The sequence below is a fragment of the Atractosteus spatula genome, chromosome 8 (assembly GCF_055471065.1).
Source record: "Atractosteus spatula isolate fAtrSpa1 chromosome 8, fAtrSpa1.hap1, whole genome shotgun sequence".
Taxonomy (NCBI): domain Eukaryota; kingdom Metazoa; phylum Chordata; class Actinopteri; order Semionotiformes; family Lepisosteidae; genus Atractosteus; species Atractosteus spatula.
Window position 1 is genome coordinate 18,394,332 of NC_142713.1, and position 21,930 is coordinate 18,416,261.

General features: G+C 39.3%; 2 protein-coding genes across 2 annotated transcripts; one reads left to right on the plus strand and one right to left on the minus strand.

Annotated features, from left to right (window-relative positions):
• Positions 1 to 1,274: 1,274 nt before the first annotated feature.
• lamtor4 (late endosomal/lysosomal adaptor, MAPK and MTOR activator 4) lies at positions 1,275 to 6,713 on the minus strand. Its single transcript, XM_088922816.1, has 4 exons — positions 6,636 to 6,713; positions 5,304 to 5,384; positions 2,830 to 2,947; positions 1,275 to 2,417 (listed from the first exon to the last, which is right to left on the minus strand). Exons 1-4 carry the CDS (start codon positions 6,636 to 6,638, stop codon positions 2,320 to 2,322), a joined length of 300 nt encoding a protein of 99 aa, XP_088778942.1. The 5' UTR covers positions 6,639 to 6,713; the 3' UTR covers positions 1,275 to 2,319.
• Positions 6,714 to 11,036: 4,323 nt separating this feature from the next.
• On the plus strand, positions 11,037 to 19,956 carry LOC148829251 (protein tyrosine phosphatase domain-containing protein 1). The gene is made up of 11 exons (XM_088924231.1): positions 11,037 to 11,215; positions 11,725 to 11,805; positions 12,309 to 12,427; positions 12,974 to 13,111; positions 13,904 to 14,493; positions 14,809 to 15,081; positions 15,915 to 16,031; positions 16,160 to 16,261; positions 17,014 to 17,094; positions 19,090 to 19,200; positions 19,841 to 19,956. Exons 1-11 carry the CDS (start codon positions 11,037 to 11,039, stop codon positions 19,952 to 19,954), a joined length of 1,905 nt encoding a protein of 634 aa, XP_088780357.1. The 3' UTR covers positions 19,955 to 19,956.
• The last annotated feature ends 1,974 nt before the right edge of the window (positions 19,957 to 21,930 follow it).

Consider the following 21,930-nt stretch of genomic DNA (forward strand, 5'->3'; position numbering starts at 1 on the left):
GGAGGTCTCCTCAAGCATAAGTTGAGTTTTTTTTTTTAACTGTAGTATAATACAGCTCTTCAAGCTGTTTCTGTGGCTGACCAATAATTTTACTAGCAATATTAACAATTCTGGCCAATTTTCCCTTGCTCTTAATCCTCCAGCTGTCATACAGTGATACCAAAAGTAAGGATGCTTTCTACCAACATTCTATAAACCTTCTTCTAGAATTTTGACTCACCCTATACTCTTTCAGCTTCCTGATCAAAAATACTGGATATGCCGTCAGGTCCTGCAGCCTTGCGTGTGCTTACTTTTAGCAGAGATCTCCTCACCTCATCTGCAGACAGTGAGAGCAGCTGGTCAGCTGCGGAGGGTGCAGCTCTGTTGACTGGTTCTGTGTTGCTGGCTTCAAACCAAGCACACAAGGTGTTGAACTCGTTAGGCAGGGAGGCATCATAGGCAGATGCACAGATATTGATAGAAAATGGATGGATTTAAACAATGCTTTTAGCTTTATACTGTAGCAGGCTTTTTATACTCAATTCCTAGTTTTATACTGCTTTGTTCCAGCCACTTCTTCCATTGGTCTAATTATGTAATACAGTTCTGAAGTTATTAATTTAAACCAGGCTCTATGATGATATATAGGTACCTGTGCCTTTAATGAAGTGAATGTCTTGTTCAATCAACTGTAAAAGACCTTAAGAAACATCTTTACCTATACATGCTTAATTATTTTCTAAATTAGGTTGTTTAGTGGACTATACAGGTTGGAACAATAAACAGAAGATCTGGGTTTGAGACCCATTTTATTGTGTTCTTGACCTCTGATCCTAAGAGCCACCGCCCAGCACATACTGGTCTCTTGAAATCACTGGCTGGTTTAGAGGTGAGATAGTTACATTGGTTCAGTTCAGTGAATTACTAATCTAATTAGTATGTATGAAAGCTAGAAGACCCCCTGGCTCTCAAACAACTGGAATTTATGTTTGAGACATTACATTTTGGCCTGATTCTTGGCATGCTTACCTGTTGTGATAGTTTCAAAACTATTTTTAGCTTTTCCATTTCCCCTGGCACTCTGCTGTCATTATTAATCCAATGTTTAAGAAACCCTGGTACTGGAGATGACTTTAGTTTGTAAATAACTTTGTGCAAAATGCTTCCAGTGCCATTATCTGAATTCATTTTACTTGAACAACACTTGCTTTCCACACAAAAAAAAACATACAATCTGAGAAAGGGCTGCACACACGGTGATTTTGGTGAATATATTACACAAAGACAAAAGCTGAGAGAGCAATGTCTTTATTCTTTAGTTATGCTGAAGATCAAACCTTTACAGACAAATAATATACTCAATTACAAAGTTAAACTACAATAATAAATAATTCTGCTAAAGTGATTCTGCCCACAGAGGACTTATCACAAAAAGAGAATGAGAACATGATTTATATCATTGGTCCTGAATGTCTCTTCGGCATATGGTTGGGGTAAGCAGACAGAACCTCTTCCAAACTATCCTCACAGAATTTCGGTAAAACTAGCTCCTTAATTATAAAACCTAGTTCAATAATTAAGCAGACAGTTAAACAGCTGACTGTGCAAAAGTGGTGCAGCTCTTTAAATTGTAAGGTCCAGTACTTGTGACTTTTCTTTGGGATTCATTATCCGAGTATTCAGGACTATACCTGAATGTATTGACTAACGTATTTACTCAACTGGTCAAAATATAAACTGCTAATCTTCCACCCTTTATAATATAGGGATACACATAAACCCACAAGGATGGGAGCTGTTGAGAAAGAGAGATGTCTCCAATGGTTATGGGATGAACAGATAATATTAAAAATGCAGGATATTTCTTGAGGGAAAAAAGCATAAACTGGAACAAAGTATAAAGCTTTACTGCTTATATAATGGGTTGCAGCACTGTTACTTAACAGCATGAGATTAGTTAAGATACACACAGCACATTCTGTGCAGGTCACGAATAGGTGATGGAGCAACTGAGACTTACTAATACTTCCTTTAACCATTTCACAGCAGGCATTATTAAGCTAACATTATTGCCCACGCCCAGAAATCAATTTATTGCTGACACTGCTGAATTCATTACAAGACCAAAAGGTGATATCAAGAGCTTCAACGGACTGCTGTACTGTGACACAGGAGCATGTGGAAACCCCCCCTTCCAGGTCTCCGATCCTCTTTCACAAGAGTGGATATGCCTGTGGCACAAAATCCCCCAGTTCTGTTTGGCTCCCGGTGTGCCTCATTCCACTACTGCTTGGAGAAAAGGCATCTCCGGGGAGCGTCGGGTCCACCCTCACCCTTCTAGACGTTAACTGGCTCTCGCTGGTTGTTCTGCCGTTTTACCACAAAGACCTTCTGCCCAGACACGGTCACCATGAAGACATGATCCTCAAACACCACTAGATAAAGACAGGAGAGGAGAAAAAGTAAAAACAAGACAAGACATATCTACAACTCCTAAACACATATCCCCACCTGTTGTTTGTATCAACAAACTTCACTGTGTGTGATTCCTGTTCTGTACTAAACCTCTGGTAACCCTGTGTACTGTTCTATCCATTAGCATTACTATCAAATCTGCTGTACTGTTTTCTGGGAGAAAAGATAGGCAGGATTGTTTCTTAATGCCTGTTAATTGGCAAATACCTGCGGGAGGGAAAAAAAATTCTAACATTCGAGGCAAAGCCACCCAGCTCAATGAAAAAGTGAATGAAAAAGACGAGTGAGTATAACGCCAAACCTGACACAAGCTGAAATGGACGCTCAGTGTTTACCAGCGTCGTTTAAGAAGTAGAGCACGTCTAAACTGACCTGACATGCGCTTGAAGGGGGGCTCTGTGCTGCCCTGCAGCTTGAACTTGCAGGCCGTCTGCACCATCTGCATGATCACCCCCGCCGCATGCTCGTCGTTCTCCATCTCGCCGGCAGACTAGGGGGAGAAAGTCTTAATTAGCCATACTGTATGGTGCTTGTAGGAGGTTACTGAAGGAGACAAACCAACCTGTAGCAGCTTTCCCCCACAGTAGTGGAGGAAGTGGGCAAAAGGAATGCCAAGCTCAACAACACAACACAACGATGTATGTTTAGGTCCCAGTGCACTAGCAGTAACAACACCCAAGAATAAAGGATTATGGAGTGTTCAGTCAGAATTTGGTTTAACCCGTCTGGCTGAGGGCTGACCTCTTAGCCATGGGAAGAGGAGGCTGGGACCCCATATAGAGCGAGGAGTGACCAAGGGGCAGCTGCAGAGGTGGAGACGAGGTGGAGGTGGGATCACATACAGCAGTGGTTCTCAAACTTTTTGGACCAAGTACCACCCCTAATCCAACCAAAGCATCCAAGTACCACCTACAGGTCATCATCTCATAGGAACCCCAGAAATTCTCAATGACCAACATGAGCACGCGTGCACACACACTCACGCATACATATAATAAATATTATAATAATAAACTTTATTTCATATAGCGCCTTTAAAGGTGGCTTCTCAAAGTGTTTTACAAAAAAAAACAGTAACAACAACTAACAAAAAGCACCATTTCAGTGAGAGGGGTGAGCCTGTTTAGTCGAGCAAAGCAGATGTGAATTAATTTTTCGAGCCTTGATACAATTTACAACAGAGTCTAACAGATTTTAAATCGTCAGGCATTTTCTTGACGGCAAAGGTCTCGCGGTGGATGTTGCAATGCGTCCATTAATTTCTGGAGCAACCTCTCTAATTCGTGCAACTACACCGTTATGTCGGCTTGTCATTGCTCTAGCACCGTCTGTACAAACTCCGACACATTTTACCCAGTCGATGCCATTCTCTTCGATAAATTCATTCAGAAGCTGAAATATGTGCTCTCCTGTAGTTCCTGTTGGTAGCGGCTTACAGAACAGAAAGTCCTCATGGGACGTACCCTCAAACTCGTATCTAATGTAAACGAGCAAATTGGCCAAATCGACTATAGATTCATCTAATTGCAGTGAAAAACATCTGCTCATCTTAACGCGCTCTATCAGTGTACTTTTGATATAATCCTTCATTTCAATAATTCTATGAGTGACTGTGTCTTTCAGGGGGAGGGGGGCAGCAGGTCGAGCTGTTTAGCAGCTTTTTCTCCACACATAATACGTGTCAGCTCTTTTGCCAACGGTAAATACGGTTCTTCAAAAATAGTTTGGCTTACCTGCTTTAGCAATCCGCAAGCTTGCATTTTTCCGCGTTTCCGTTTTTATTTCCGTATTTATTTAAAGTATTTCATGCGCATGGGAGCGAAACACAAAAACGCTCGGTGTATTTTTCTCAAATTAACTTAGAACAGTTCTTAAATATTTTTCTGTTATCTATCACGCTTTCTTGTGCTCACAAGATTACCAGCGTTCGTAGCACGTATTTCTATGCATTCCTGTGTTTACAACATTGGCATTGTTCCAAAATCACGCACATTCTCCTTCCTCCCTATTTGCTGGAGATACAGTAGCTTTTTTAAAATACAATTGGTCACTTGCATCCGTAGCACGCATTCCTATAGAGTGGTATAGAATTACAGAGTATCTCTTGTGTCCACTGAAGTATTAGCGCGCACTGTATCGCAGTACGTAGGCTGCGTATTCGACACGTTTAAAATACAAAATACAAAACATGAAAACCCGTCCCGATTTTTCAGCGCACACGACACAGTTCCAGGGTCATTTGGCGTACCACTGCCGGTACGCGTACCACAGTTTGAGAACCACTGAGGTCATACAGTATTTAAGATAAGATCACTTTATTGGCCATATACAATTTCTTGCATTAGGAATTCGTCTATTCGCATACCCCAGCTTGCTCTCTATCAGACACAGACAGGGAGAGAAGCTTGGGGTCAGAGCGCAGGGTCAGCCATTTATGCGGTGCCCCTGGAGCAGTTGGGGTGAAGGGCCTTGCTCAGGGGCCCAACAGAGTAGAATTCCTCTGCCAGCCGTGGGATTTGAACCGGCAACCTTCCAGCCACAGGCACAGATCTTCAGCCACAATGCCACCGCTCTGCCCCTTATAGTGTTTCAGGAGAGTAAGTGATGTCAGGAGCGATGGCTAATTACTGACAGTCGAGTCTGATTGACCTCGTTTGCTGTCATCCCTCCAGAACTTTTGTTATAAACTCAATTCAATTCTGGGCTTCTCCAGAAACTATTGGAATGATTATTGTGATGAAGGAGATGCTCCTTTGTCTCCATATCTCACTCTTTCCTGCACCTCCTGTCCTTCCTGTCTAAATCCCAGCCACCCTCTTTATTGTAAAAGTATGGTGTTTACTCACAGCCAGGACCCCATCTTCACTGATGACCAGGTAGCCCAGCTGGTCTGGGATTCTCTCCAGCCCTTGAGTCAAAGCTGTTGTCTGAAACACAGCAGAGACATCTTTCCTGTCAGTACTGTGATAACAGGGAAAAGGAGAACTTGACCCTTCAATGTTAATAGAGGAGGCTGTCCTCGCCGGTATCTTTTAGGACTCTGGGTCTTGTAACAACGTCTATTCACATTTTAACAAAGCATTACGTTCTTAGTAGAATACCACGCACACTGTGGAGGACAGTTCAATTAAATCTATCTGGAGCTCAACATAAATCTCAGTCTCTGGACAAAACAAAAATGGTTTCCTAGAAACGTCTTGACTGTGTACCACAAGTTAGGGAAATCTACCTACAAAATAAAACCGCTTTTGTTTGATTAAACGTTACTCTACGAACGATACGTCACATTATGTCCCACAGACAGACAGACAAAGCATGACCACGTGACTCTTTCAAAATAAAAAAGAGCCACGTTCGGGAAGATATTTAACATTGTTGGTACGAAAATTTTCTTAATTTTCTTAAATTTAAAAGTTAACTCTATGCAGACATAATGGTTTGGGAAACTTGAATCCTGATGTAAAGCTTACGAATCACACCTGTTATCTACAGGCAAGAAGCTTACTTGCTATGATCAGATGCACTTACACAAAAAAACGACGATTTTAATAATTTCCTAGTTTAAATATGTTGTTCTTTTACTATGTGCATGTGATGGCGTCCCACCCATCTTCCTGGACTCCTGAAAACTCAATGGCATTAATTACCGGGAAAAAAGAGGGTAGTTGCTTTAAAGGCGTAGGAATCAAAAGTAGGTTACAAAGCCTTCGGGAGGAAAGTAGTGTGTAGCCCTAACGCAATGTATCTATAAACACAAAAATATCTCAGAAGTTAAAATTTCGTTTTTTAAAAAATACTATCCTTAAGAAAAGACTTTACAAAAGATTAAGGGTTGAATCATTATGATGCACGATCCTTAACCAATTCATTCTGTCTTCAGCTAAACAGGCCTATGATCGTGAGATAACTGCCCCCAAAGTTAAAGCACGTACTTTCGTTTCACCAGACCAGGGCGGATACTAATTGTCATATATAATCGCATTTGCAATAATGACTATGTTTATGTTCTTCGGACAGTATTTTTAAATAAAAGTCTGATATTTCATTATTTCTTATTATATATTTGGTATCTTGTTCGTTTGTTATCAACACAAAATAAATAGTACAGAAACGCAAAATATTTATATTCTTTTGAGTATTCATTCCTATTAATTTTCTTGCTTTAAAGGAATACTCACCATGTTCAATCAAAAGAAAAACATTCACAGCTCGACTCCACTGTGATAATGATCATATGATCTTGTCACGTGTCGTCTGACTCGAAAAACGGTACTTCCTGAATTTGTAATGTTCATTGGACAACTTTGCTGTCAATCCACAGAGCATTGAGCCGCAGGTCTTATTTTTTATTGGTCAATTCTACGGCCAGTCCTCTCAATGCAGCCCTTAAACTTTACCGTACTGTATAACTCCACGAAAATGAGCACTCAAAATACCCGTGTTCAAGAGTGCCACTGTTCCTACCTCTACAAATGTATAATGCACTTTTTCCAGAAATGCATACTTTTAGTCTGTATTCAACCAGACTTTGGCGACAGTGTAAACAGAAATGGCTTTACAACTTGCGCAGCTTATAACTGTCCATAAGGCTACTCTTAATTGATTCGAAGATACAGGATCATGCAGTAAATTCTATTTTCAGAATGGACGGTTCACAGTATTCCAGACACTAACGTCAATAAAGATGAACGTCTTGTTTTCAGTTCTTAAAAACCAAACATCTTGCTCTGAAAGAGTTCTGGTTGAATATAACTGGTCTCAACTCCAGAAAGTTGAGACTAATATTGAAGCATTTAGAAACATGAGTTGGTGGGTTAATACTACTGGCACAACCTCTAATGCTAATAATATCAAGCAAAGCCTTAAACTGGATTGCAGTATGCTGAACGAGAGATTATCCTGGCACCCTGATGCCTTTCAATTTTAAAATCTGAGAGAACACCCTGTGCTAACGGAAATGAAATATTCCAATTAGTGTTCATTATTTTTAACCCTCACAGCCCTGACATTCAAGGCCCCTCTGGACAATTCCAGATCACTCAGAAGACATCTTGTACCTCCAGCAACCTTATTTACTGCATCTCTTGCAGAAAATGCCCAGCTATCTACATTGGGTAAACAGGAAGGAGACTGGGAGACCGCTTCAGGGAACATGTCAGGGCTGTGAGGATCAAAGATCTCTCCAAGCCCATAGTTTCTCATTTCACCTCTCACGGCTATGATCATCGTGATCTCTCCATCTGGGTTCTCAAAGAGGGGTTTCGGGACTCCTATTGCAGAAAGACATCCAAAACCAAAATTATCCTGAATCTAGGATCACACGTTCCTCCTTCTCTCAATGACAGACTCGTTTCCTTCTAATCCTCTCTATTCATTTGCAGGTTTTGACTTCACGCCTCTCTTCACCTCTCTTGATTTCACACCACCTGAGTGTCCACTCCCGCTTCCTGTCCACTCCGGGCTTATGTTCTCCGATCCGTTAATTGTTTGCGTCACTCTTTTCTCATCCCCACTGACAGCCGATGTGTGGTGAGTGTTCTGGCGCACTATGGCTGCCATCGCATCATCCAGGTGGATGCTGCACATTGGTGGTGGTGGAGGGGAGTCCACAACATCTGTAAAAAGTGGAGTGTCCAGAAAAGTGCTGTATAAGTGTAAGCAATTATTATTATTATTATTATTATTATTATTATTATTATTATTATTATTATTAATGCACCATAGTAACTACACTTAATTAAACTCCTTTTGGGAAATCCAGTCCAAGAGTTAGAATTTTAAGAATTTTAATTAAAGTCTCTCACTTAGCCCATATAGCTAATTTTTAATACAATCTGTGATATTAACCAGCACATATTTACCTTTATGTGTGCTGCTTTACAGTACTACTAAATCTCTGCTGACCTCCAGTGGACACAAAGCGCACATTTAATTTTTTTTTCATTATTTGTACTGTTTATTTTTATTGCTTTAATAAAAACTCACAAAGCAGTAAAGTGCATTGATTACAGTGAAATGTATTGCAGTAGATTACAGAGACGTCCTGGGACCATACTTGGAACTGATACTGAAGCACAAGTACAATATCTTCATTAAGTACGACAGCAGGATTGAGTACAAATATGAGTAGAGATTAAGAATTTTATGTTTTAGTATTGAACTGATGTCTTTCAAACAACTATATACATAACATTATATAACATTATAACAGATACATATATTAGTGTACACTTAATATAAATGCACTTCATCTCATCATCTTCACTGCTACACATCAGAACACAAAACACATTGCCATCACATTGACAGTCTATGCACCATTAAATTTATTACATTTAGAGACTCACATTTATTAGTACTAATAATACAACACTGTAAAATAATTTTATCTTTAATACATATCGCAATACAAAATGACCTGAATCATATCCTATTGCATCTTACGATGTCTTAAAAGTCATGTCCTTTATATGAGGTTAAAGACATTTTCCATCGTTACTGCAGTAAGGTAGAAAGAAGACTGCACCACTCCAGAGTTTAGAGGCAAGCAGTCCTGTTGCTGTGTTGCCTGTACTGTAAAGTGGGTCACTGTGATGTTGGGTTCAGGGCTCCGGGACACATTTAAAGGCTATGGCTGGTGAACCTTATGCTGAAGTTTTCTGTAGGCTCACATATTGTAGATGTTTAGAGATGAATTGAGCCTTACCGATCAAACATTCCTTGATGGCTGTAGTACTGTATATGTTGACCAGTTTGGTATGCATAGGTAATTCAGTGTATCAGCCTTGCTGTGCAAATGGGTCAAGCCTTTTCACTCAGCGTTTGAACTTTGCAGATATCTTGTATTCAGAACAGTTTGTTTTTCTTCATGAACATGGACATCATGGACATCTCCTGTTGTGTCCATGAGCAAGATACTTCCATTAAATTACTCTAGTATATGTACTGCTGTATAAATGAGTGCTCAAGACATCGCTTCAAATAAGTATTTGTTCTCATTTCCCTTACCTGTAAGAATAAAAGATTAAATACAGTATATCATATCTGGGGTGCTATCTACATGGGGAACACCTCTCTGTGTTTGTGTGGGTTTCCTCAGTGTGGTCTGGTTTCCTTGAAGAGTCCCAAGACGAACTGGTAGGTTAATTCACTCCTGGGAAACTTGGTCCTTGATTGGGTGTGTATATCAGTATACACACCCACTGTGTTTGTGTTTGTTTTTGTTTTTGTCTGTTTTTGTTTTTGTTGGCCCTGTGATGCACTGGTGTCCTGTCCAAGGTCTATCCTGCCTGCACCCTTTTTCTTGCCAGGACAGGCTCTGGCTCCCCTATGACCCTGAACTTGAAGAAGGGATTAGGAAATAGATGGATGTTGACAGCAGTTACCATATTTACAACTTTGTCCGTGCTCAACAATGGGTCCTGTTGTTATCTTCATACCTCACTGTACTGTGTGCATCAGTGTAATCAGTCATGTACTAAAACAGTACAGGTTATAAATGCAAGTGGGAATTGTATCATTATGTACATGCTCATAGATTCCTCATATACAAAGGCTAAATATTATATATTAAGCAGCAAGCATAACATCACACTAATTATGCATGTATGTTTTTCATAAAAATAAAACATGGATTTCTGAAATTTGATTAATTGATCATTCATGACTATAATGCTGATGACTTTGTTGCATCAGCAGAGAACGTTGACTGGTCACAGGTGATGAAATTATTTATCCTATTGAATGTCAAGCCCGACATAGTGAAAACCAAGAAAAACACACGAAGGAATTAATATGGTCCTGTTTATCAAGAGTGTCTATAATTCGGCATTGATTTCCTAAATAAAATCTTTGTTTATTTGCACACTGTCTGGCAATTTAAGATAAGATAAGATAAGACTTTATTGATCCTGAAGGGAAATTTGTCTAATTTAGAGTGTTTATGAACTTTTCAGTCATGGCTCAGTTTAAAATAAAGGTGTGTTTGGTCTGGAGCCCAGTTATATAACAAAGAATATTACAAGCCCCGGTCCTCTGTGTCTTAATGTGTTTATGGAATTAATAACAGGGATTAGTGGATGTAGGTCAGAATAAGCAACCACAAAGGCAGTGAGAGAAGCAGCCCTATGTACATTTATAGTTCTAATACACTTGAGCTTATTGGCGATTTGAACAGATTTGATTTTTATGTTGCTTTAATTATTTCAAAATGTGAAGCAATAATGGTAAGTGATGCAATTTTTATATCATTTTAACAGTCATAAAGATTGTCAATGTTCACTTTAGTGTGAAGATTCATGATCTTGTCTGCGCTAGAAACAAGACTTTAAAGACATCAACTAATACTTTAACTTTAACTACTTTAACTAAGATGGTCTTTATGTATTTCAGGATTTATACACTTTATTGTCAAAACCCTGCTGCTTAATGTTGCTGTTTGCTGTCCTGTGCAGATACTGTACCTAATTCTACATTTCTTTAATATGTTCATTACCAGACAAACTTTTCGGTTGGCTGCACTCCGCCGTAATTGCTGTTCAGACAAAGCCTGTCCACTCACGTCCGCCTGCACACTAGGAATGGCCCTGCGTATTCCTGGGCCCCGGCCCTCCTATTCCCAGGCCCGAGAGAACCTTGTCAAAACCATGCCCCCAAATCTTATCTGCGCTCTGACCTGCAGAGGAAAAGATTGTCGTTATGAGGGACCAGCAACCTGGACGTTGAGCCAGCAGGCCATACGGGGTGTCTTTTCCACATGGTAGAATTCAATATGCTTATTTTCCTTTTTTTATGATCAGTATCCACCTGATTTGTAATAATTAACTGGCCTTTCACTGTAGAAACATTTGTGTAGTATAATGGTAAACAGTGCTTTGCAGTTTTGTTTAGTTCATTGTAAGTGTAGACAACTATGTTAGTGACGTCAAACTTGTACCCTGCTGGGTACCATGCATATAAATCAATAGGGGAGAATCACATTTCGTTGATTTGCTTCCTCATTAAAGTCTCTGAGGAACAGCAAGATGTTCAAGGCACATACCTGAGTGAGTAATTTCAGCTGTACAGTGCCTTTCTCTATTATTTTAAGAAACAGCTGGCATTACTTATTTCAGTACAGCTATCATCCTTTTACTATGGAAAAATAAATATTGATTTTGCATGTTACTGTTTGTACAACCTTGGAACACTAAAATAAGCATTACAAAACTATCTAAAATGACCTCTGTTGTATAGTAGTCATGGAATGTGGTTTCTGTTTGCCTTCAGGGTGACAGATGATATTCTAGCCATGGCAAGACCTTCTACGGCTCTAATTAAGAAGTATTACATTATAGATCAATTCCACAAGTAAGTTATCATAATATTGAAGAATTTTAATTGCCTTGTTAAGCATGTCGCTGAATATTTTGTGAAGTTTCTTTTTTTTACATTAGCTCATCAAGCTTTCTTCAAACTAGTTAAAAAAAACAGATAACACAGGTAGCAGACTGTCACATTTAATTTTGGATGTGTAACGAATATACCCCTGCATATTACAGGGATCTCAGCCGGCCAGGTTGAGGGAGGTCTCCTTTAGCTCAGCCGGCAGTTCCCTGTTGTGTGACGCCGGACCCGGCACCAGGCAGTGCGTGGAAACGCAGAGAACTGTTACAGATTCAATAAGAACCCAAGTCTGAGCATCCGTAGTTTATAATGAAGAAAACGAAGGCCATCTTTAAGAGGCTGTTGATTTAGGTTAAAATTGTTGATTTACTGTGCTTAACCTTTATTGTAGCAGCTATGAAATCCCTGAATGGTTTTTCCAGTCTCTGGCATTAAATCTGTTCTTTTGGTATTGCTATTACCATTAGGTTGAACATAAAATCCATCATCAATATGCAGGTGGCAGGGGAGCATGCTCACTGTGGATCACCCTTGGAACGAGAGAGTGGCTTCTCTTATTTACCCCAAGTCTTCATGGATAATGGAAGTAAGTCAATGCAGTTTCGGATGGCTTGTAAGAAGTGGATAGGCAATTTGATCTAAAAGAAAAATGCCTTGAATTTCTGTTCTGCAATTTTTGTAATGTTTTTGTCAAGCAAGTTCATCAAAATTTACAAACCATCAGGGTTAATAAAGATATGTCTGATTTAGAAATACTTATTTTTCTTTCCATACATTAGGATACGTATTAAGATACACGTACGATGAATATTATGCTTTATTTATTTTAACATATTTATTCTGACAAGTCTATAATAGAAAATAGTGGGGTATTTGTTATTAAGGAAATAGTTTAAGTGTCTTTTTGGTACAGTAACTATGCTATAGAATTAGTAATTAAATTGCCAGTTTTCAGTTTTGGGTTCTTTTGCATGCAATCCAGGTTACAATTTTGAATGCACGTGCATGCATTTAAAACAAGTTTTAAACAAATTCTGTAGCACTAAGAGATATGCCCGAAAATGACAAGCTATCAAGAGGATATGCAGCACGTTTAGTGAAAAAGTTTCACTTCTTTTGTTTCTCTCCCAAGTCTATTTCTTTAACTTCGGTATGCCAGATTTTGGAGTATCCTCCCTGATTCGAATACTGGATGGTGTGAAAGTGCTGGCATTTGCTGTGAAGGAGGGCAAGGTTGCTGTACATTGCCACGCAGGACTGGGAAGAACAGGTGAAGTTTTGAGTTGTTAAAAAAAATGATGGTTTATAATCAACGGTCTGGAACCATAGGGCACAAATGGGAACTAAGTAGAACCTAATTTAAAAACAAGAACAGGAGGAACGTCTTTAGCCAAAGGTCTGTGGGAGTATGAAACAAGCTACACTGCCATTTTGTTGAGGCTGATACCCTGGATTCTTTCAAGAAATGGCTGGATGAGATCATTGATCATTGGATTATTTAACTACTAGCTTCCAAACAGGCTACATGGGCTGAATATTATGGAACAAGTTCTTATGGTTAAACAGCAAAGAGCTTGTGTTTTTCTGCTGTGTTCTATCACACATGTTTGCTCCCACAAAGGTGTAGTAGGTAGCGTTAGCTGTTGAGAGAATGTGATGCCAGGTGTCAATCTTGGAACTAAAGAACCCTGAAAAAGTGTTGCAAAGTTGGGATGAGGCAGGTAATGTAGTGGGTTAGTTTGGCTTAAGCAGTCTGTTGATGGTGGAGAACAGGTCTCTAGGATTGTTGTGGATGTTCTTCATGATAAGGGAGAAGTAGCTGGATCTAGCAGACTCTGCTGAATCCTTGTATTTGGTCAAGTGCTCCTTCCAAGACGGAAGATGTACTTTCAAGCTAGAAAGACGCCACCTATGTTCTAGTGTGCAGGAGACTGCCTTGATTGAGCATAACTGGTCAGTTGACCATGGGGCACATGAGTGTAGTGTATAGGTCACCACTAATGTACATTGGGAGAGTGGTATCCCAGTTACATGAATTCTATGTTATGCCTGTTTTCCACAGGAGTCCTCGTTGCCTGCTACTTAATTTACATCACACGTGTGAGTCCAAGTGAGGCCATCCATTATGTCCGTATCAAACGGCCCTGCTCCATACAGACCAGAGCGCAGATTAACCTGGTCTTTGACTTTGCTCGTTTCCTCGCTCCTCACCTCGTCCTGTACGCCAGCGTTAGCACCGGACACAACAGTTTCACCCTCCAGCAGTATCTGAACAGGCAGAAAAACCTGCTCCATGGGTATGAGGCCCGGAATTTGAAACACGTGCCTAAAATCGTGGACTTCATCTGCAGGAGACTGACACTAATAGCTTTAAACAAAGCCGATGGCAGCAGCCTGCACGCTGAGGTGGAAAGAGAAGCCACTGTGTTTGACCTAACTGAGCTTGTAAGAGAGACACTTGTCAAGCAGAAGTTTCCGCGCGACGCTGTCACACCGGTGCTGCTGGATCCTGATAATGCGTTAAACCCTCCAATTCAGTCTGTCACCTCCTGGGAGGAAAAGGAGAGATTTCAGGAGAGAAAGAGAGAGGTTCTACAGAACAAGAGAAGCTACAGCGACTCAGATCTCAGCAGGATTGCTCTGCTGGAAAAGGCAAGACACGCTATCTCTGTGGAACAAAAAAGATTTGAATTTGAGTCAGTACTAAAATGTTTTTATGTTGCTTTTTGCAGACAAAATATACATTTTAACTATGTTGCATTTGGGTTTTTGTAACAACATTGAACTAAAATAACATACACAACAAAGGAAAGTTTCAAACTCATTTTGACACATTAACTGTGAGTAGAAAGAGCCAAAAGTAATGAAAATTGGACAGTTGTGCCATAATAATTAATTAACAAAACTGTTCCAGCAGAAGGCTACCTCTGTTAATCAACTATGGCATTTTCAATTGATTTGTTTTAGGACCTAGAATTTGTGCACCTCCCTCCCTCATTAGTGAGGATTTGCTCGGACTCTCCAAAGCTAGAAGACAAACCAGCTAATGAAGACCCAGCAGCCCCCAGAAGAGAACCTCCCAATAAGAACATTGGCTCTTCAATACTCAGGACCAGAGGTGAATGCCTGAACAACTGTGATGCCATTGCAAGAGATTTGCAGGCACACAGAGCTCTGAGCAATGGCAAGTGGAAGAAGAAGAAAACTCCGGCATTCGGGAGGTTTATTACAACTGTGGAGGTAAATACAAGACACAGCAGCACAGACACACACACAGGTGTACTGTACAGTGTACACAGATGTTTTCTGCATCAGAAAACATCAGAGGACTGGGGAAGCCATTTAAAAGTTAAGCCCAGTTAAACCTCATGTCAATGACAATGAGCCTCAAGATTGTTCTGCATTATATCTTTTTGCCACTCACTTTCTCAATGAGAAGTAAGACCTGAACTGAATTCTGGTTTATAGGGATAATCTAATGACATTGACCTTGCACGCATTTTCTTTTATTAATTATTCCCATGCAAAAAGTAATCACCATTTTTATTTGGAGGGTGAGAAATTAAACAGAAATATTTCCTAAATTAATATTTTCTTAAATATAAAGCTAATAACATTATATTTTGGGAATGAAAATGAAATTGCAAAGACATGAATGGCAGAAAAGTATAATTATTTCTCTATATGTGTAGATCATCAGCATACACTATATTGGTATATCTTTGGGTTTCTTTTCATGGTACTTTAATCCAAAACCGTGCCATTGTTGTTGACTGCAATAATCCATATATTTAACTTAGACTAAAACAAAAATCTGTTTATTGGATGAAGCAGAAGCAATACACAGATTTATGTAAACATTCATAATCCCAGGTAGGCAGCTTTAAAGTGCTATCTGCAGATAAAGGGTTCGTACAATATGACTTTGAATTCTAAAAAATGGTTTGTTTGGCTCCTAGCGCCTGGCTTGTCTTTCTTATCTGTTTACATTTCAGTTGTGCTGGCATGGTCAAATGTTTCACGAAATAAAAGTATTTGTAAATTAAAGCTACAGGCATTACTTTTTACTCCAGCTAAACAGGACTCAAAATCAGCCTGGAATAGCATTGGTCTCCCAGACTGTTGCCAAGGCAATGTCAGAAACAGAGCCCATTGGAAATGACATCTTGAGAAGAGCAGCTCTCCTGCAGGTAAGACGTGCTGTTTTCTCTGCACAAATCCCCTAATTGAGAACTCTAGAAATGTGAAAGCAACAGACGGAATGATACTTCTAATTGGAGTAAAATAAGAGTGTGGTTGTCTGCCATTTACCCCCTAGGGTGAACTGAATGGCAATGAGGGAGCCTGGGCAATGCTGGCTGTGGAACCAGACCCCCGAGTCCTTAGTTATTTGTTATGGTCCTGGCTGGAACAGTTAAAGGTCAGTGATTAGAGTGGAAATCCCCAGAAAGCTGAGTAATTACTTATGAAAATGTCAATGAAACACCTTTTTCATTTTTGGGTCACATGTGCAAACGTAAGAATTGGAAACAGTTGTTAATTTTGGTGAAAAATAAGTTTTTAGTTCATACATACAGTACATGAAAGGAATAAATATCATATATCAGATTTAAAATGTTTATTTAATAGTAAAAATTGCATATTAGACTTCCAGATTTGTAAATTTCTAAAGAGGGATCCAATATTAATACAACAGTTTTTTCTTATTTCTGTGTGAAGGATTTCAAATTTTAGGCACTGTATAACATCTTAGATATGTAATTTTAAATTTCACGGACGTCCTAGTGGAAAAATTTTGCAGTTGATACTTATCTTAGTTTTTGTGGCTTTCTTTTTTCCAGCTACATCAATTATAAGTCATAGTCACTGCTATAGGTTTTCTTATAACTGACGCTTGTTTATTGGTGATGATGATTTCTAGCTATAGGGCAGTACAGTGGTGCAGTGGTTAGCATTGCTGCCTTGCAGTGCTGCATTTGGCTTGCAATTGCTGGGGTGCTATCGGCATGTGGTTTATATTGTTTCCCTGTGTTCATGTACAGTAGGTTTCCTCCAAGTGGTTTCCTTTCACAGTCCAAAGACATGTGGTCTATAATCTAATTACTGGTCTAATAACTAATAAACCTAAGCAAATGTCTTCTTTTCACTAATCACAGCCATTCTTCTGTGTAGGAACCTGTTCTGAAATCTGCCGACCTAGAATTGCTGGTTTCAAGCACACATGATAAGAAAGGTCTCAAAGTACTGCACAAGGTAAATGAGCCCAGAAGCACAGCAGTAGCTTCCTGAATTATGCTGCTGCAGTTCATTACACTTTTTGAATAGCATTTTGCACTGAAACGCGAATGTGGCCAGTTCAGTCACTACCTGGAATTTAATAGATTCATGCATATCCAGAAAAAAGATAGAATGCAAACATCAAAACCTACATAACAGAATGGTGCGTTCAGCCTACATTGTCCACAAAATGTCTACTACCTGTAAACAGAGCTATATCATACACTCTGTTAGTAACACTAGAACAACATTGATGCTGTGTGTGAATATTCATGGAGATACATACTGCATGTGTGAATGATGACATTTTCAAAGGTGATAACTGTAGCATCAGCAAAGATATTTTAGAAAGATTCAACGTGTTTTAAGGAGGAATGTTCATTCTGTGAAATGTACATTTTTAGATTCTATAGGTATATGTATATTATTTTATTTTTACTTTGAGGAAAGGCATCAAAACATCAAAACAGTTAGAATTACATTTGTATTAACACCTGTGGTAGTTATTAGTCATGCTTCTGTTTATATGTATTCATATAATAAGACATAAAACAAAACAAAGATGGCGATGCACACCTGTTATTTTTATTAAGATAATCATACTGTATCACAGTGGTGCAGTGGTTACCATTGCTGGACCTGTTATCTGCTTGAAGTTTGTATATTCTCCCCTTGTTAGCACCCCTCTGGATGCTCAGCTTTCCTCCCATATTCAAAAAGAAATACAGGGACTAGTAGGTTAATTGACTGCTGGGAAAATTGACCCGTGTGTGCATGTCTGTATCTCTGTGTCTGTCTGCCCTTTGATGGACTGGCATCCCATCCAGGGTGTACCTTGCCTTGCACCTGTTACTTACTGGGATGAGCTCCTGCTCTGCTATGACCCTGAACTGAAGGAAGCAGTTAGAAAATGGATGGATTGATATCAAATTGGAAACAATATGACAATACTGTATACTGTTAGGTGACTCCCTAAACAAGAATTATTCCTGCCTTGTACATGACTATGTCACCAAGCAGTTATAAAGAGTGTTGGGCCCCTTTTTCCTTGCCACAGGTTCTATTAATCTCCCAGAATCACCACTATATCCATTGACCAACAACAGACATTGGTATGGCTAAAGAGCTCTTTTTATTTTCTGGTGTTTAACAACATTCAACGCTATCCACTCAACACAGAGGGTTCATTTTAATAAAAACAACTCTAAAGGACACCCACAAACACCCCATTGGACCCCAGTCACCCAACAAATGTCCTAAAATAATACAGTCTGGCAGTTCTGTGCTCTGTGAAGATCCTTGGGTATCTTCTGTGGTCCTGGCTGTCCTGAACAATATGTCCCTGGTGTTCCCCTCTCTACCCCGTTTTTTCCCCGAGTCCAGTATGGGGCAGAGGGGGGAGAAAGACGATGCTGAGGTCTTCCTTCGCATCTCCCAGTCCCTGGTATCTGAGCCCTCTCGTTGGTCCTACCGCCACAATCTGTCCTGCACAACGTTCTTCTTCCAAAGGTCTCAGTTCTCCCCTGAATGGGGCTTCCTAGGTTCCTGACTCTTCCCGCAGTGGGTGTGAAGCTTTGTGTGGGCTGAGCCACCTGCCCAGGGCTCTTCCAGGAAGTGTCCAAATATGGCGAAGTGTGCTGATGCACTGTTCTGTCTCTTCTTGTTCTCAGGTCCCCCTCTCAATTACAGGTCCAGCCCAATCTGTTTGCAGCCCCACACATTACCCCTGAACAGTGTTGGCAAGTGTGCTTATGTTAAGAGGGCTGTCGATCAGGGCAGGAAATGCAGTCGTCACTAAGGTGTCACTGGCCCATCAAGGCAATTCACATCGATTGTATACAACCTTTGACACTTGGTGCCCACACTCCCATTCACTTTTGTTTTAAACTCCACACCGTACAGTTTAAAGCATTTATTAGTCTTCCATGTTTAATTAGATTTCAATTTGTCTTTTTTTTGGGGTCTTACCAGCACCAAGACCAGACCATCTCCTGCCTCCTTGACTGCGTCAGTGAGGTAACCAGTTTCAGCCCACACATGGAAGACGCTGTTCTGAGACGACTCATGCGAGCTGTGACCAGAGTAAGACCACTCAAGGAGTTTAGATCAGCCCAGATTCATCGTTGACCTGTAGTTCATTGCAAGTGTATCTATAGTACATGGATGACATATTTAACAAGGACAAAAAAACCCATGTAGCCCACTTCTGAAATCTTACTGCAGTAATTCTACTGTGAGAGATGTTTAGTTGAAGAAGGACTAACTGTTAGTTTCATTGTCATTAAAGATCACCTGCATGAGAGTTACCTCTACATGAATAGATAGAATCCCATACTTTGCAAACTATGAGTATGGCGGCACAGTGGTTAGCATTGCTGTTTCGCAGAGCTGGAGCTCTGGGTTAAAGTCCAGAGATGGGGTGCCATCTGCATGGAGTTTGTACTGTATGTTCTCCCAGTATTTGTGTGGGTTTCCACTAGGTGCTCCAGTTTCCATGCACAGTCCAAAGACATACTGGTAGGTTAATTGGATTCTGTTAAAATTGGCCCTTGTGTGAGTTGGAGTGTGTCTGTGTCCCTATGTGTCCTACGATGGACTAGACCAGCACCCATTGCTTGTTGGGATAGGCTCTGGTTCCCCCATGAAAATTAGAAAATGAACATACGGATAGAAATATTAACAAACACATATACATTGTTCTTTTTCTTACTCTTCCCTGCAGTGCTCGGAGGAAGAAGTGAAAAACTATGCACGACAGATGAATCTCTTCAAGGCCATTGTAAAAGAAATGTGTTCCACAAATTTGTTTACAAGAGCAATTGAAAACGTACAGTAGCAAACTCAAAATCTGCAACAAAAAACAAATAGTTACATTCTCCAGGACTTTCAAAGGAAAAAAAAAGTGTAAGAGGTTTAAAGTTGGTCTACCTATATATGAAAGTGATTCATCCACCACATAGAGACATTTTTTTTATTATTTATTAACAAATGTGTGTAAAAAGAAAAATCATACGATCACCTGGTCAATCTCATTAAAACACAATTGAAAAGGAAAACATCAGCCCAAATTATTGATTCATATGATAAATTGTCGTAAAAATGCAATAAAGAGCATGCTTTGTTAACACAAATATCTTATCAGTATATCCACTATTTTGTTCACATCATGCCCGCACAATCTCTGAGAAATGAATTGATAACAAGGATAAAACAAAACCTGCAACACGTAATTAAATTTATGTCCAAAAAGGATCACAGGACTTGATTTGGTGGAAAAGGACAAACTGGTTCTTTCTATGTGGTTCACATAATGGATGACATTCATTCTGACCTTGGTGTTTACATTTCAGGTGAGTTTTCTCCATGTGTTCTGGCTTTGTTCCAAAGATATGCTGCTTAAATTATTAGGTGTCTCTGAATGTTTTGCCTTTTGTATTTGCACCCTGCAATGGACGCATCCTGTCCAGAGTGTAGTCCCACATTGCTCCCTTGCTCTGCAAAGGTCAGGCTCCTGCCTCTAATCATATGAATATCAATATGATACAGCAGTTGTAGATAATGGATGGATGGACATTTAATCTGATTTTGTATTCATCCTTAGGATATATATATATGAATTATTGTGCCACAATAGCTGTCATGGACAACTGCTATAAAGACATGAATCTTCTTTTTTCATATAGGATTTTTGTGTTTTCCACGTTGAATGGCATATACTGTATATATTATGCTCATTTCATCCTTACACATTTCACGAGAAGATCTTAAAATTGAACCTTTTTTATTATTCATCTGAATATGTGTCTTTTAATAACACTTTATGTCAAAATTAAGTGTGCCCTTTTCACATTAATTTAAACTAACAAACAACCACAAGGAATGGAGAGTAGTCAAAAAGTCTGTCCAATCATAATGATTGAGTGTTTCTTGAACGAGGGGTCTTGTTTTATTCTTCAAGTCTTCTGTTTCAAATATTTTAGTTGAAATAAAGGATTGTATTTTTTGCACTAGAAATGTCTTTATAGGGTTTATATAATGACCCCCAGGTAAATGTGTCAAAACATCTGGAATTTTAAGTGTTTTACTCAAGTGAATGTATGTTCCAAAAGAAGAATGACTGAGGTAAAATCTATTATCAACTCATTTAAAACCATGCTGGATTGAACACATAAGTTGACAGAGTTAAATATCAATCAGAAAAAGTACAAAAAGAAGCTGTTTTATTGAGTAAACAAATATTCATGTATGCTACAAATATTCATGTATGTATGAAAGAGCCTACATTAGCAAATTGGCACTGTAGCAGCCCCTATTGTATTCAATGAGACCATTAGCATGCATGTCTACTCTGGGTACATGTACATGTTTATTTAGAGGGCTTTAAACATGTCCATTAAAATAAGAGTTCATGTGAATCACATTGTCTGAAGTCACTCTGTATATCTGGAATTCAGTCTTCTTTAAATGAGGTCCTCAACAATCACAGGATTTTCATTTCACTTTAGGACTCAAATGTGTAACTGAGTTGATTAAACAATCACGGTTATTTAACCTTTTTCTCAGGTTCAAATCATTTAGTGAACATAAAATAAACACCTAAGATTTGTTTGTTCAAAGATTCTGGAGACAGTGAAAAAACATTCAACTTCATTACCTTGGTCCTGAAAAAGATGAATGCTCGATATTTGCTTAAATTGCTACAGGTACTAACAGAAAAAAAACATAATACACTAACAATACACTGACTTGCAAAATGTACAAGATTATGGCTTATTGATAACTAAATATAAAGAACACTATAAAACACATCTG

What these genes read in the sequence shown, in the direction of transcription:
- lamtor4 (XM_088922816.1), bottom strand. An exon ending in GTGAAGATGGGGTCCTGGCT is followed by an intron (nt 2,948 to 5,303) that starts GTGAGTAAACAC and finishes TTCTCCCCCTAG; the next exon opens with TCTGCCGGCGAGATGGAGAA. An exon ending in CCCCTTCAAGCGCATGTCAG is followed by an intron (nt 2,418 to 2,829) that starts GTCAGTTTAGAC and finishes GTCTTTATCTAG; the next exon opens with TGGTGTTTGAGGATCATGTC.
- LOC148829251 (XM_088924231.1), top strand. Translation starts at nt 11,037, where the DNA reads ATGGCCCTGCGTATTCCTGGGCCCCGGCCCTCCTATTCCCAGGCCCGA. An exon ending in GGATTGCTCTGCTGGAAAAG is followed by an intron (nt 14,494 to 14,808) that starts GCAAGACACGCT and finishes GATTTGTTTTAG; the next exon opens with GACCTAGAATTTGTGCACCT. An exon ending in TCATGCGAGCTGTGACCAGA is followed by an intron (nt 19,201 to 19,840) that starts GTAAGACCACTC and finishes TCTTCCCTGCAG; the next exon opens with TGCTCGGAGGAAGAAGTGAA.